This window comes from Alternaria novae-zelandiae (assembly GCF_023758075.1).
Source record: "Alternaria novae-zelandiae strain BMP 2774 chromosome Unknown scaffold_13, whole genome shotgun sequence".
Lineage (NCBI taxonomy): Eukaryota > Fungi > Ascomycota > Dothideomycetes > Pleosporales > Pleosporaceae > Alternaria > Alternaria novae-zelandiae.
Window position 1 is genome coordinate 703,379 of NW_026056973.1, and position 15,683 is coordinate 719,061.

At 53.4% G+C, this 15,683-nt stretch overlaps 3 protein-coding genes across 3 annotated transcripts; 1 reads left to right on the top strand and 2 right to left on the bottom strand.

Annotated features, from left to right (window-relative positions):
* Positions 1 to 757: 757 nt before the first annotated feature.
* Positions 758 to 6,011, top strand: J4E88_006751 (uncharacterized protein; the record flags this gene model as incomplete). The annotated part of the gene is made up of 4 exons (XM_049400373.1): positions 758 to 969; positions 1,021 to 4,317; positions 4,386 to 4,587; positions 4,638 to 6,011. 4 exons carry the CDS (start codon positions 758 to 760, stop codon positions 6,009 to 6,011), a joined length of 5,085 nt encoding a protein of 1,694 aa, XP_049253992.1.
* A 3,232-nt stretch (positions 6,012 to 9,243) lies between these two features.
* Positions 9,244 to 9,990, bottom strand: J4E88_006752 (uncharacterized protein; the record flags this gene model as incomplete). Its single annotated transcript, XM_049400374.1, has 1 exon — positions 9,244 to 9,990. One exon carries the CDS (start codon positions 9,988 to 9,990, stop codon positions 9,244 to 9,246), a length of 747 nt encoding a protein of 248 aa, XP_049253993.1.
* A 1,055-nt stretch (positions 9,991 to 11,045) lies between these two features.
* Positions 11,046 to 13,582, bottom strand: J4E88_006753 (uncharacterized protein; the record flags this gene model as incomplete). Its single annotated transcript, XM_049400375.1, has 2 exons — positions 11,046 to 13,462; positions 13,507 to 13,582. 2 exons carry the CDS (start codon positions 13,580 to 13,582, stop codon positions 11,046 to 11,048), a joined length of 2,493 nt encoding a protein of 830 aa, XP_049253994.1.
* Between the last annotated feature and the right edge of the window lie 2,101 nt (positions 13,583 to 15,683).

The window sequence follows — 15,683 nt, forward strand, 5'->3', positions numbered from 1 at the left end:
TGAGCGTGGTCTTGAGCTTGGGCAGGGAAAGACGACTCTTTAACCTATGGGGCAGGTTGCGGAAGCCTTTGTGAGGGCGGCGTGCTATTCCGAAGGCGCTGTTTGGCTCACGTAGCAAGTTTGCGTGGTCGGGCGTGTGTCGAGAATTGTGTGTGGCGGTCGCGACTGCAGTCGAGAGAGAACCGTGGCGGGGCAGTTAAGTACCCATCAACGTCCGACAAGGGCTATCGAGGTGCGTGCACAGGGTGCGGCGATGCTTTGTGAGGCGGTGAGGGGGCTACACAGTGCGAGCTATGGGCGTCGAGTGCCAGTGTGATTGCAGGTGCGGTCGACGGCTTGTGACAGGCGCGGCTCCGGCGTGCTGGCGGGTACACGGCGGGGTGGTGGTCGAAGGCAATGGGACGGGCTAGGAGGGCGGCGAATTGCTAGCCGGGCGGTGTTGTAGGAGTGGCAGAGAGGCAGCAGGCGTCGACGTGGGCAGAAGCACGTCGAAGACGCGATGCGATTGTTGCAGGCAGGTGCGACTGCGTCATCCCGGTACCCGTGCGCCCACCCCTGTCGCTGTGAATGTCCGACACCACATGTGGCAACCACGGACGGAGAGGCCCAGTACACTACGACGCTGCATCGCTTGGTCATCCAGTCCTCCTGCCGCCCATGAGCCACGCCATCCGCGTCTGCCTGCTGCGCCTGCCATAAGACTCGCGTTTGTTGACCAGCACCCTCATACCATAGTCCCATCACATCACATCGCGCCATGGCGTCAGAACAAACCCCCGAAGCCAAAGAGCTTGCTCTGGTGGGCAAAGTCGAGATGCGCATTGCGCTTGCTAGCTCCGAGAAGAAGCTTGAGGACTTGCTCAAAGTCTACCTCTCTCCACTACTCCTCAAACTCGGCTCAGATAGCGTTGCTGTGCGGAATAAGGTCATCTCCATCTGCCAACACATCAACACCCGCATAAAGTCACAGTACGCTTTCATCCTCGCCCGAAAAAGTGTTGCACTAACATAACATCGCAGAGACATCAAGCTCCCTGTGAGTGCTCTTCTAAAGCAGTATAAAGAGAATCCCGACATCTCTCTCATACGCCATTTCGACATCCTTTACATTCAGCAAGGCATATCGCGGCTTACAGTCGCCGAACGACTGGAGCTCCTTCCCATCCTGCTGCAAGGCATCGCCAAAGACTTTGAAAAGTCAGAACAGCATGCTTCTCAGCTGCTACATCTCATTCTACGTCTTCTGGTCCATTTCAAACTGCCCCTCCGCGGCAGCAAGGAGGACGATGAGCTGAGGTCAACTTTGGGCCTTTCCGATGACGATGCGGCCTTCCTCTCAAGATGGTTTGGGAAACTACTCATGCTAAGCATCGTGCGAGAGAGTAACCCTCAGGCCCAAGCCACGTTGCGTTGTCCGGGTTTATCTGTCGAAGACTACAAGTTTTTGACGCTACAGGGCAAGCCAGATGCCTGGGATCCCACCTCCGATGCAGGCCTAAATCTGACTGAAACAAAAGCCCTGGTCACGCGCTTCATGGCAAGTGGGCTGTTCAAGGAAGATGAAAAGTTCTTGCCAGCACTATTCGCATCTGCAGATACCAACTCCCGGATATCAGAGGTTGGCGAGGACACTCTGAAACGTGTAATGCTATCCAAGGATCTTGAACAACCAGAAGTTGTGGAAGCTCTGTTCGAACTCTACTTTGGCTCGAGCTCGACGACTGGATCGTTGCCCGTAAAGACACCACTACAAATCAGGATACTCAACGTCTTGTCAAGATCTGTCAGGTGCACTGCATACCCACGGCAAATAGCGAGGCTCGTTGAAGAAGGCCTTCTCTCACCAGAACTGAATGCGACAAACAAGACAGCAGGGAGGGAAGCTTCCAAGTTCCGCTCAGCCATCTTCTCACTAGTCAACTTCGTTGCACGTCGTGGACAGTCCTCCGACCTTTCCCAGGTTGCTGAAAGTCTGGTAGGCAACCTGAGGGCCTTCATCCAAGATCAAGGCTGGCCAACTCCAGATCATGACCAAGATATGGAGCTACGAGGCTATGGCTATGAGACCATCGGACTGTTGGCGAAGGCTGCCCCCGAAAAGATACTCCTAGAACCGTCCCTGGACTTGTTAGAGTTCTTGTTTCGATCTCTCCGTGAGGATTCGGCAGGAAAGGACGTAGCTGTCAGTATAGAGGAAGCCTTATCTTCAGTACTCGGCGCATTTTCGAAACCATTCGATCCTTCCGTCATGCCCAGGTTCCGGCAGATACTACTTAGATACGCGTCTGTAGATCAACATAACACGCCAGCTTCAGATCGGTTTACAAGAAGCACACGTTATGTTGCGACACGATTTGCAAACCGCTGTCTTCCGTATGAGGATGTGCTGGCGCGATGGATCGACATTCTCGCTGTCAGTGGAGGGGCTTCCGAAAGGCATGAGGTCATAGAGGAAGGACGACGTGGTCTCGATCCATACTGGTTCAGAATGTCCAATACCCCACCCGGCGAACGCGAACAAAGCACATTGGTCTTTCCGGACTTCGACAAGCTAGTCAACTTTATCATCGTTCAGCAAGGGCAGGATGAAGACGCGATGGATATCGACGAGTCAGAGGATGCTCTTGTGCAGATACAACACTTCTACCAGCAATACCCTGGAGCTCTACCGATTGTCATCAGCTTCTGTTCTAGCGTTGCGATGCAGTCTGCGCTACATGACAAAGAGATGGGTGAAGAAATTCCGGAAGATTGGGACAGGAAGCTTGATGCCCAGATGACTACGGACATGCGCGCTCGGCAAGCGTTCCGTGCATTCGCGGCAGACAAAGCCCACGCTCGATCGCTCGCAGTGATATTACGAGCCAGTTTTGACAGACTCACAAAAGACGATGTTAGTGACATTGGCGACATTGGCACTTCTTTCGTGCGAATGCTATCTTTACTACCGCAACAGCACTGGGTTCAAGCCAACGTTGTCCGAGACTTCCGCGCTTTGCAGCCCTCTATCATAGCTAGCAACACTGGGCGGCGACTCGCCGCCGCCCACGCGTATGGCTTGCTAGCATCGCACGATAGCATTGATCAAGACGCTCTCCAATCTGCTCAAGTAGTCTTTTTCGACAAGCTCAGCACTTGGAAGTCGGCTGTCGGTGCTGATATCAATCAGATAAGCGGCATCATATTAGCACTTGGCTACTATTACAGCAGAGCGTTCTGGAGAAGTGGAGCAGCATCTGCAACGATAACTGATGATCATCCCATCCAACAACTGTTACAATCAGTAGTAGAGATCATGAAGGACTCTCGGGACGCGACTTTGAAAGGTGCAGCCTTCTCTTGCATCGATCAACTCAGTCTGTTCTACGTTATCACCCCCTCGTTGCTGTCCAAGTACGCAAAGGTCGAAGACATTGCGCAACAAATATATGATTCTGCCAAGACAGGCACGACCAGTGCCATCGTGGCTTTAGGCCATCTATCCATGATCACAGAGGAGACTGGAGCCGAAGCTGAGGAAGCTATAGAATACAAGGCCATTGGTGACAAGCTATATGAGCTACATGAGGTCCGTCAGCCGGAAGTACACTTTTCGGTCGGTGAAGCTCTGAGCTGCTTCGCCAGTGGCTGGGACTCGAAGGCTCTGACTTCCGAACTCGACATTCTACATCCCAACCAACCGCAAGACCCATGGGATGCGCCCCTACAGACACCATCTGGACCTAAACGTGAGAAGACGCTTGGGGCAGTTTTGGAAAAGACGTTGAAGGGTTGCGTGCAGACCAAACCCTCATTGAAGAAAGCTTCTGTGATATGGTTACTGTGTCTCCTACAGTACTGTGGTCACAAGCCCGAGATGCAGAGTTACCTTGGCCAATGCCAGGTAGCGTTTAAGAATTGTCTTTCTGATCGTGATGAGGTTGTTCAGGAAGCAGCTTCGCGAGGACTAGGGTTGGTGTATGAGAAGGGTGATCGCCAACTCAAAGATGACCTCGTCCGCGATCTAGTAGGCTCTTTCTCGGACAACAAGTCCAAGATGGCTGGTACTGTTACGGACGATACTCAGCTTTTCGAGCCTGGTGCACTGCCCACTGGAGACGGGTCCATCACGACTTACAAGGATATTCTGAACCTGGCAGTTGAGGTTGGAGATTCAAGTTTGGTATACCGTTTCATGTCAATGGCATCGAATAATTCCATCTGGTCAAGCAGAGCCGCTTTTGGTCGCTTTGGCCTGAGTAACATCTTCTCCGATTCAAGTGTCGACGGATATCTGGCCCAAAATCCCAAGCTTTACCCGAAGCTCTATCGATATCGGTATGTTCGCTGACCTAGTAGACACCTACTGAACATTTTGACGACATCATATTCTAACATGGACTCAGGTTCGATCCAAACACGAATGTGCAACGCTCGATGAACGACATTTGGAACGCGCTCGTCAAGGACTCCTCGGCGACTATCGACAAACATTTTGACGCAATAATGGACGATCTTCTAGTCAGCATACTCACGAAGGAGTGGCGCGTTCGTCAGGCTTCTTGCGCAGCTATCGCGGACCTCGTACAAGGACGAAGCATTGAAAAGGTAAGGAAATCGCAGTACAACACAATAAGCATACTGATGACTTCGAATAGTACGAGAAATATCTTGACGCGATCTGGGGAAAGACGTTCAAGGTTCTCGATGACATCAAGGAAACCGTCCGCGTCGCAGCAGCATCTCTCGCCCGTGTCCTCACTGGCATACTCACTCGTTCCCTCGAAGCCGGTGATGCGTCAAACAAATCCGCAACCATCCAGCTCGAACGTGTCATACCCTTCCTCTTCTCCACCAGTGGCTTGGAGTCTTCGGCTGAAGAGGTCCGTATGTTCTCAGTGCACACCTTGCTTCAGATCGTCAAGAAGAGCAACGCCAAAACACTTAATCCCCACGTTCCGGAGCTCGTGGAACGTCTGCTCGGACTGCTCAGTAGCTTAGAGCCCGAAGCCATCAACTACGTACATCTCAACGCCAGCAAGTACAACCTCACGGAGCAAAAGATAGACGACATGCGACTTGCAAACGTGCGCTCATCACCATTGACCGAATCTGTGGAGCGCTGCCTTGACCTTGCAGATGCAGACACCATGGCAGCTCTCGTGCCCCGCATTGAGGCTGCGATGAAAAACGCAGTTGGTTTGCCGTCAAAGGTTGGATGTTCGAGGGTCCTGGTCACTCTGGCTACACGACATCGCTTCTTGTTCAACCCATACGCCGACGGCTTCCTCAAGTTGATTCAGAAGCAGATACACGACCGCAATGAAACCGTCAGCTCCTCGTATGCAGCTGCAGCTGGCTATCTGGCACGCCTCGCTTCAGATAAACAGATCGTTGCCACCGTCACCTTCGTACACAAGCTGTACTTTGAGTCTGAAGAAAACAGTGACAGGAACCGCCTACTCGCCGCGGATATCATGCGTGCCATCTCATCATACGCTACCGACCGCTTCACATCGTTCGCGTCAGACCTGCTTCCATTCATCTTCCTGGCTAAGAACGACTCGGAAGAGCAAGCACGCAAGAGCTTCACAGAGACATGGGATGATCATGTCGCAGGTTCCCGCACCGTATCTCTTTACCTCAAAGAAATTCTCGCTCTCTCCGAAACCCATCTAGAAAGCAGGCAGTGGGCCATCAAACACACAGCCGCCAAGACCATTGCTGACTGTGTCTTGCAAATCACCAACGCCGTCGGTAGCGAAAAGATCGAGCCCGTTACGGCGAAGGTCATCTGGCCTGTACTAGACAAGGCTCTTAGTGGCAAGAGCTGGGAAGGGAAAGAAGTTGTGCTAGAAGCTTTCGTACGGTTTGTAGAACGCTCGGAATCGTATTGGCAGGCTGTAGAGAACAAGGATGTGGCCAAGCAGTTGGAGAAGGTTGCGACAAGGGAGAGTAAGAGGCAGGAAGGCAAGAACGAGAAGGTTGTTGCTGGGGTGTTGGAGAAGCTCAGAGGGCACTTGAGCATGTAGGACATGGTCGATGCTCCGTAAATGGGACTATTGATCGTCTTTCGACTTCACGTGTATTCATAGTAGTATAGTAGACTCTGAACTTTGGTTCATTCGATTCTTGATGTCATGTCATCTTGCATCGAGCTGTATATTTTGGCGATCTTTCCGTCTTAGTCGCTCGAAGTCTGTGAGCTTCAACAGGCATAGCACTTTCTCTTGGACTCCTTCTCACTCGGGGTACATTCCTTCACTTCGAGCATCAGACATGGTCTCACAGTCATCGGAATCCAATGCGGTATCAGCCTAACATCCCACCACTTACGTACGAGAGACAGAAACCGTGCATCACAACCCATGATCTATAAACCGCCCTCTTCCTTCGCTTCAGTCAGCCGAGGCGCAGCTCATCGCCTCCACTCGGCCGCCTGATCTCGACCCGCAGCATCAGGCGTTCATTTTCTCGCGAGATGCCAAATTTCCAGCCCTATGTGCCGGGCTCCATCTTGGTACTAGCTCTGTAAGAAACGATCTGCAAGCACGAGGCACAGTCCATAAAATGACGATGGAGCGATCTCCATGCAAGCATAACGATTGAGTTCCAACGGCAGATTTGATAGTCCTCCCGCTTGTATGCACAACGAGGAGGCTATGTGATTGATATGCATGACGCCCATCGCCCTGCTATGATTGTTGATCGCAGGTTGACATGACAAGCGTGGAGTTTATAACACAGGCCTGTTGCAGCGGTCTTCTCCGTTTAGATTGTCCAGGCAGATATGTGTGCAGGAAAAGTCTCCGGGCAGGTAACCATACCCGAAGGTTCCCATCCGAACCCTGGAGAGTTGGTTTCCAAATCCAATACCACACTGCGACGCCGTGCCTCATTCACAAAGGGACCAACGGCCTACGAGGCGTGGTAATCACCACATCCATCGCCCCTCAGCCATGGACTTGGGAATCCATTTAAGCGCGTCTGACACATCCAAGGCCTTTGCTCTAGTCTTCTGTGCCGCGACGCCGCTGGGGATGAAAGCACACCGATGACTGACCCTTCTTGCGGCACGACTTCTCATGAGTCAGAGCAAGCGCGCTGGAGCGCGTACGGCGTAGACCGCCTCTCTCTGCTATTTATGAGCCGCGGCAGTGTGGAAAGGGCAGGTGCCGCTGGGGATGTGGGCTTGTCTTGTTCGAAAGCGAAAGGGAAGATTATGCGCAAGAGACGCGGCTCGGCGCTGTTCCGGCGGTATATTCAGTGCTGTCGCGTATGGAAGGATTCATTGACACGAGGGGTCATGAAACCAAGTATCTGAAGAAAGGGGATTCGAGAGATGGGAAATAGATGTGAGAGCATGGTTAGCGGCGTGCTGCTCCGCGAGGGATTGCTGCTACCTTTCCGATCATCAACGTAGCTTCCGTGTGGCTGGTGTGTGTGCGTTGATCTATTTGCACGCGCAGCACCCACTTACCTCATCAACAAGAAACACCTACTCTCCAATTTACCTCCACCGCCTCAACTCCAACCTCCAAATACCACCCTAGCAAACATCAATAGCTCCATCCGCAACCTCATCCGCATCCCCATTCCTGCCCACCTTCACATGATCAAACGTGAGCAATCGGCGACCCCAAGCCCACCTAGCGCCACCCGTCTCCACAGCCCTGGTTAAGCGCCCACCCCACCCCTGTGGCATCCCTGCGCACCCCATCTCGTCCTTTTCACTGGCCGACTCGCCATACCGAGCTAGAAGAAGCGGGAAGGTTACGCAGCCTTGGGAAACCTTTGGGCCTGAGCTTTTCTTTGCTTGCTTTTTTCCCTCATGACATGACATGACAGCTGCGTTGCATACCTACGCGGCAAACGGGTAGCGTACCGTGCGCCCTTTTCCGCCCTGTTTACTGTAGTTGCGCAGCACCGCCACGAGAACACTGGGGGGCGGATATTGACATGTCCGTCAGCATACATGTATGATTGGCGAGGTGGTTTGCATGCTCCTGCCGAGGCGAAAAAAAAGAAGAAAAGAAGAATATTGAAAGGTGGAAGGTCGTGGCCTGTTACATCGAGGGTGGCTAACGTCCAGTGGAGGCTGATTGGGCAGACTAAGCGCATATAGATTGCCATGCGTTATCTGGGGAAATATTGGCTTCTTACGGCGGGTATGCGTGTCCGCGTCACAAGGCGGTCTGCCAAAACAGCAAATGGTAGACCGACCACCAGAGGAGGCTCGTTCGATTGATTCCCTCTCTCTCACCGGCCGGCGTGACCGAGCGGTGTGTGGTTCTATGTGTAGGGATCTTGTGTAGTATACCTTTGCATACCCCATCGTAGTTAGTTCCGCCGCGAAAATCAATCGCGATCAACATGTGGTATTGTGCACAAGAGAACATAGTTTGAATAGTAGGTTATCATGTTTCATTTCTCTCGCTCTCTTTCTGTCTCTGGGCTAGTACTGATACTGCAGCGACTTGGGAAACCTGGAACTGCAAGTGGAGAAGCCACTCATCTGACCTCGCTAGCTTCGCCCAAGGTGAATCGAGTACGGCGGCAAGAGCTATTGTTTTCGTGTCTTTTACCGCCCACCCTATCACCACAAGGGCGCGTTCCAGATGTCCACACACCTGCAGTACCAGTAAAACCTGCATGCAACGCACCCACATGGCAAGTAGGAAACCTTGCGTGCGTGCGTGCGCGCGCGCGCGTGCATCGTCCTTTGGTCGCCTCTCTCGAGTAGATTGAAGAGGTAATCTCCGTACTCGCTTAGCCAATCAAACAGCGCCGGCGCATTCCCGCCCGCTGTATATTGGTATCCGCTAGTAAAATGTGGTAAAATGTAATGGTGAAGCCCCAACGCCGAAGACATGTTTTCCGCCGTGACAGGGTCGTGAGAGGGAAGTGACGTGGCCATAACGTCGCTCCCTATTGATGTGGGGTAGTAAACATAGGAAAAGTGGGAGAGGTGTTCATGGTGTGATGGTTTGGTATGTCGCGGTCGTGATTGATGTTGGATGATGATGGTTGAAGATAATGGTTGCGATTCGGATCGCCTGGACCCGAGATATTAGTTGAAGTGGCCGGGTTGGATGGTTGTAAGTCGTGTATAATGTAAAATAGTAGACGTTTGACGAATGGGAATTCAAAGCGTTACGGTATGCACCAGGGCAGAGCTTTGAAGAGTATCGTGGTGTAGCACTAGGCGGGTGCCCATGCTGGGGCCAGTTCTGAAGCGGTAGTTTGCGCAACGATGGCGCATCTCTACTCGACCTTCCTCCTCTTGCCGCGGGGTGCGGGGTCAATTTGCGGAAACTGTGGAGCTTTCGCGTCGACTGGTGTGCGACTATATGTCACTGTCCGTGTAACGACTTCGCGCACGCTAACGCGCCTTGACCGGCCAGTCTTCTTATCCGCATCCCAGGTTTTGGGCGAGGAGACGGCAGAAAATGGTGATTGGATGGACTTTGCGCTTGCTGGTGACCGTACTGCAGCGGGCGAATAGGGTGATTGGGGGATGTAAAGGCGGGGTGTCCGCGCTGAATGGGGCCGCGTGAAGGGTGATGGTGGTGGGATAGTAACGGTCTGGAGCTTGGTTGGTGGTGCAGACATTGGTGGCTCGTCCTTGGTGGTGTCGCACCTGCTGCAGCTGCTGGATCTTGAAGTTGCTGGCGAGTCCTTGTCCTTGTCTACTGGGGCTGATGTCGATGTGAAGGACGCGCTGGAGGCCGATGATGTTACTGAGGTGGGGCGACTGTCACCGAAGACGAACTTGGAGCTGGTACCAGTGGACATTGGGCTTGAGAGAACAGGTGACAAGTTCTTGAGGAATTCCAGGTAGGCTGTTGGTGGCGTGATGGGTGTCTTGAGATCCGAATCCTCGCGCTTGATGTTGGCAAAGATGGGAGTGGTTGCTGAGGTTATCATGGGCGACCTGAGTTCCGAGGGGTAGGTGGCAGACATGGGCGTCTTGAGCGTAGACAGCGTCGGCTTGGAGTCGGTGGCAGCCATGGTGTTGAATATACCGTGGTGGTGAACGAATGACTTGGATCCTGGTCGGTATTACTGCAAGCTGTGCTATGCCTTCTTCCACAGCAAAGTGGAGGGGTGAGAGAGCGAGGCAGGCAGACAGGTACCGTTTGGCGCCTGGGGACGAGAGTGTTTATTGTATGTACTATGACACTAGCTTGGCGCGGATGCGCTGTTGTTGTTGGCCGCTGTATGGGTCGTGTCCGGTTATTTTGGGCGCGAAGCGTCCCAGCGTTCTCTAAGCGCCGAGGACTAGGATATGCAGCCCCGTGCACTGGCGAACACCTCCACAGGGATTCGATTCGCTGCCCAACGCTGAAACAAGATGTGTGATTTGTTCAGCCCCTGCAGGTCTCGAGACTCTGACCGGCCTGAAAGCGCGCCTGATTCGCCGCGTAGCTTTCGCGTGTGTGATGTGCGGTGTCGATGTGCGGGAGGCAAGCTCGTAATCTGAAGCTGAACGTGGCGACCTGGTAGTTTGCCCGGTAAGAGATTCTGAGACGAGCTGATGAGACGTTGGCGTCAGATCAAGGCAAAGTAGCAAGCAAAGGAATGTGCCTCATGAACGATGTTGCTGGAAATAGATTGAAGCTGTGTGCAAGCTGTGCGTCTCATCTCGTGGGAGCATTAGACGATTTTATGTCTTGCTTGCAGCCGCTGTCTATGTCTATGTTGCTTCGGAGGGCGCGCGCGCTTCCGTCTCATGCCATCTGCCACCTTTCTTACGTACCAGACACCTGACTCTGGTTCGCCGTTGAAACATCACTACCAGCGCTTACACATGGGCCTTCCCGTGAATTGCGTATGCCTATCACGTTGCCTACATCAACGTCTCAACTGCTCCATGGCCGTGTGCTCGGCGACCCGCCCGTCTAATCTCTGTTACACTGTACATAGCTACCTGGCCAATGACCGTCTCCTGCTGTATACCATCTGAAGCCACGCGCGAACGCTGCGGCCGTGTGGCCTCGAAGAATACTCAGCTATGCCGCGTACCAACAAGGGTAGTAAGTTGGTCCTTGGGTGGCCTGGGTGGCTCAACCTACGAGGGCCTGCAGCTGGCTGTTCTGGTGTATCTCATCCTCTCTAATAGGGCTTACTGCATCGCCGACCGTGATGGTGGGGTTCTGCCTCAGAGGAGATGGCACATTGTCCCAGGGTACATGACAAGTATGCTCTCCAAAGTATACGCGACCATCAAAACGTCGTGTTTTGGAGAGCGTTACAAAGGGTTCCTGGTTTCTCTCGGCGGTTTGCTGGTCAATGCAGACCATTTGGCATCTGCGACACGCTCCTAGCATCTCAAAGTACTGATGGCCAATCTGGAGGTAGCGCCAGTCGTCTTCCGCATACGGGTCTTCCAGCCCAGGCGGGTACGCTGGGTTCTCAGCAACCACGATGTTGGCTCTGAACACCTCTGCTTGCGCCGCTTTACCGCCCTCTGCCTTGATCAATTCATTAAGGCGGTTGAGGCTCGATCGTGATATAGTAAGGATGGGACTCTCATTTGCTAGTAAGATTGGCTTCGAAACGCACGCGCCGGGCGTAATGGGAACCGTTTCTGGGAAAGCGCCGGGTACTCGCATAGCGCCCGCCTTCTGGTACTTTTGCAGATGCGCTTTGGAGTGTCTTGAGGTGGCGCTCCCGTTGCTAGCAGCAGGGAAGCGTGCAAGGTGACAGGCCACCCCAAGAGCCCGCGTAAAGAATGCCGATACGTCGCTCGACCTATAGGTCTTTGCTTCGATAGAATCTCCGCAGACCTTGGCTCTTGCGTCTTTGTATATACCTCCGTCGGTGAACATTCGTGGATCCGCGGAGAGAGGCACAGTGATTTCATGCATATCTGTTGTATTCTGCAGAGCGCCTACTAAGCTCACCCGTAGAAGTCCTTTCTCGAGGTCGATACTGGGACGTATGAGAGCCATCTTTGGGTAGCGCTTTTGACTCAGTGCGGCTCCGGTGCCCTGATGAACCAAACACCACTCACGATCCCACGCAAGACCCTCTGGGCGCACCTCCCATGCACTATCGGGCGGTACGCTGAACCCCGCACAACTCTTGATAGGGTAGACAGATAGGCTCTCCACGTGCAAGCGACTTTGAGTTGGTGGCTCTACAGCAGCAGACATCATTGGAGACGTGTCGAGCAGCTGGCGTTCCTGAACGAAGAATTCGCGCACGAAGCCAACAAACTTGTCCACATCCGATAGGGTACTCATCGCTCCAAAGCTGACGCGTATCATGCCGGTCGGCTTCGCACGCAGGATATCATTATCGTTACCGCACCGCTGCCCGGCAGAAAAATTCTCTCGCATCTCCCAGGGTGCCAATCCTAGCGATGAGGCAACACCACCGGGATTGCAAAGTCCGCCGGTCCTGAGTTGGATGTTCTTGATTGCAGCCAACTTCTCCGCCTCTGCATTGCTCACCCAGCCTCCGCATTGGTTGCGAAGATTGAACGCAACAACTGGGCCCTGGGTAAGCGAATCTCCGTAGTTGGAGGCTGGGTCTTTGTACACGTGGCAGACGTCTTCGCCATTCCCGTGCCGTAGCGACGAAAGTCTCTCGTACAGCTGCCGGGCGAGATAGGTGGTGTGGCTCGAAATCCTATCCAACGAGGTGTAGAGCTCCTTGTGGACGGCCATGGCGCTATCAAGCGCTATGATACTATGTATCGGAAGAGTGCCGTCTTCCAACCTTTCATGTAATGCGTCCGCCTTCTTGGCGTGCCATTGCTCTTTCAAGCACACGACCATTTCGACTGTGCCGCCACCGAAGTAGCGTCGCTTGTCGAAAACCGATGCTGATGCTTGCCTGACTATCAGGGCGCCCAGGTCGGGAAAGCCAAATATCTTGTACAGGCTCAATACCGTAAAGTCGGGGGCCTCGTCAGGATTCCCGAGATCAAGAGGCGATGTTGAGACAAGTGCCGCAGCATCCAACAGGGTGTACACAGGTTTTCTTTTGCCCGTACGCATGCGGTGTGACCAGTCCAACGGCAGGCGACGCCCGTTCATGTTGGATTGCGCTGGATATGCAAACAGCTGTGGCGACCCAACTCCAGTGTCTTGGGCGTCAATCCAGTCATTGACCTCGCCATCCGAAGCGAAACATCGATGCTCCTTCGCTGCCTCGCGTACCCCTATCAGACTCGTATGCGCGTCCCTGTGATAGCCGTACCAGAATCCTTCGTCGTGATCCCGGAATGCATCCATGACCAGCTTGATCCCAGCAGTGGCGTTGGCGACAAAGACGACGTCAAACTCTTGGGGGTCGGCGTTGAACATTTGTAAGAGGCGCAGCCGCACATCTTCGATCCGCCGCGTCGTCAGTTGGGAGGCATTGGAGGCGGAATGGGGGTTGCCGTAGAGGTTCGCGATCATGTCGGCCGAGAAGCGCTCGATCAGCGATTTGGAGTAGAGCGTGGTGCCGGCATGGTCCAGGTACGTCGTGTCTGATAAGTAAGCATACGCTCAAGAAGGCACTCTACCAACTTACCCTGCAGCATGGGGTACTCCTTTGCGCGCAGCTCTTCGATGGCATTGTTGTAGCTTGCATGTGCTGCCTCGCCCATGGTGCTTGGTGTGTTGCGTGGCATCGGACACGCGGGACTCGTCAGCCGTATCCGCCTGGAGCGAAGAGAGAAGTAGGAGAGTTTGCGAAGAAACCCATCTGGTCGCAAGCAGGCGTTGTGTTTGCGAAAGTGGGGGACACGCGATGGCGAACGGTCGGGTCGTGACCTTGGACCCTGCAAGACTGAGATACGCGGCCGGCCCCGGTCGCTCGGAGAACGCCATCACATGAGCCATCGACTTTCACGTCCACGTCCCATCGCAAAGCTTAGTCATCTCTTTAAGGTCTATCTTCTTTTTCCTTTCGCTCTACGCACAGCTCTGCTGCAGCCCCCGATCGTTAACACGGGAAGCCATACGACTTGCGCGCCCTCAGGAATGCGACACACAGGATCATCGGACGCCAGGCAATGCATCGGCTATGAGTTCGTATGCGATCATCTTCATGCCAGCACCACGACTATTGCGTGCCAGATCCAAGTCTGATCATCTTCTGCTATCTCCTCGGCAGATCTCGCATCACGAGGTCACGCTCTTCAGCATCCGAGCAGAATGCATTTGTGACTTGGAGCAGCGGTCTATCTGGCTCCCTCACGCTATTAACATGATGCACACCGCGACCTCGCCTTGAATTCCCGTGACTCACTGTGGGCGCACATCGACGAGTAAGTCCTAACCAACCATAAAGTGGAGAATTACCAACGATCCTACTGTGCCAATTGTGCAGATCATGGCGTCATCTAAATCAAGGAAGTTCAGGTGGTGGTCATTGGGAGCTGCTTGTGACAATACCTAGGTACACGCCTCGCCGCAGCAAGAACTCCTCAACCACCTTGGCGCAAGGCATACTTGCTTAACCCAAACTTTCCGGTCTGTACAATGGACATCTTCACCGTGTAGGGACTGCGGCTGAAGGTTTATACGACCTACAGCACTATTTTCAATATTGTGTAGCGACCAAGGCCATAGCTGATTGGCCAATCCGATTTCGGCCCCCAGGTACACTTCACGTGTTTCCTCGCATTTCTCGCATCGTCCATGGGCAGCCAATGGGACTGTTGTGGCGTTGTACACTTCATTCTCGTGGCGTGCCGTAATAAGGCCCATTGGCGAAGTTCCTGGAACAACGACATGTCGCCAAGCATGATATTGCACAACCGCAGCAGTGGAGATGAAGAGCTGACATCTGCGATCACGGAAGGCTGCCAGGCAGGCTGTCAGGTAGGCTATGTTTACTGCTCTTTTGGCGACATGGTGGTATAAAGTCTGGGGTTGCTGAAGGCTGGAAAGGCTATTCTGTTGTTTCACCAACGGACCTCAACAGCCAGCTCACTTATCATCACCATCTCTCGTTCTCATAAAAAGCCGGCTTCTTACTAGCAATCATGCTCGCTCATTCACTAGTGCTGTTGAGCGCTTTCTCGTACTCCGTATTCGCTGGCAAAGCGGGACCTCTAAAGGAAGTGCCTAGCGTTTCTCCTCGTCAGCTTCAAGAGTGCAACTCACCTGGATGGATTCCAGTATGCCCTGGTGAATATCCTTTCTAATTGAGCCATACCCGAGACTAATACTATCAGGCGATCTCCCATGCATCCCACCTACTGGTACATGCTGCACAGGCGACTACTATCATCTACCCGGCGAGACCTGCCCTGACGGATACTCCGAAGTCCCTCGCATTGACCAAAGTGATCCACCCTCTGCTTCCATTACACCAGCACCATCCGCAACCTCAATCCCAGATCCTGTTGTTGTCGACTACTCGTGGTACACCTACTCTTTGACATACTACTATACCTATTACTACTACTATTACTTCGAGGCTACCTACGAGATCACATCCACGGAAACGACGTACTACACCACCTTCTCGCTGACAGCATCGGATGTGGGCGCCGCCAATTCTGCGGCCGAATCTATCAGTGCCTCGATCAGCGTTGCTCTAGAGACACAGTCAGAGACGCCTACGGTTGAGGCAACACCACTACCGAGTTCGACTTTGGCCCCTGCATCAACGTCTAGGATTGCCTCGTCATCATCAAGGGCGACCACATCTTCAGAAGATGCAACTTCCTCGGAAGCCGCTACATCAACTACCACCAG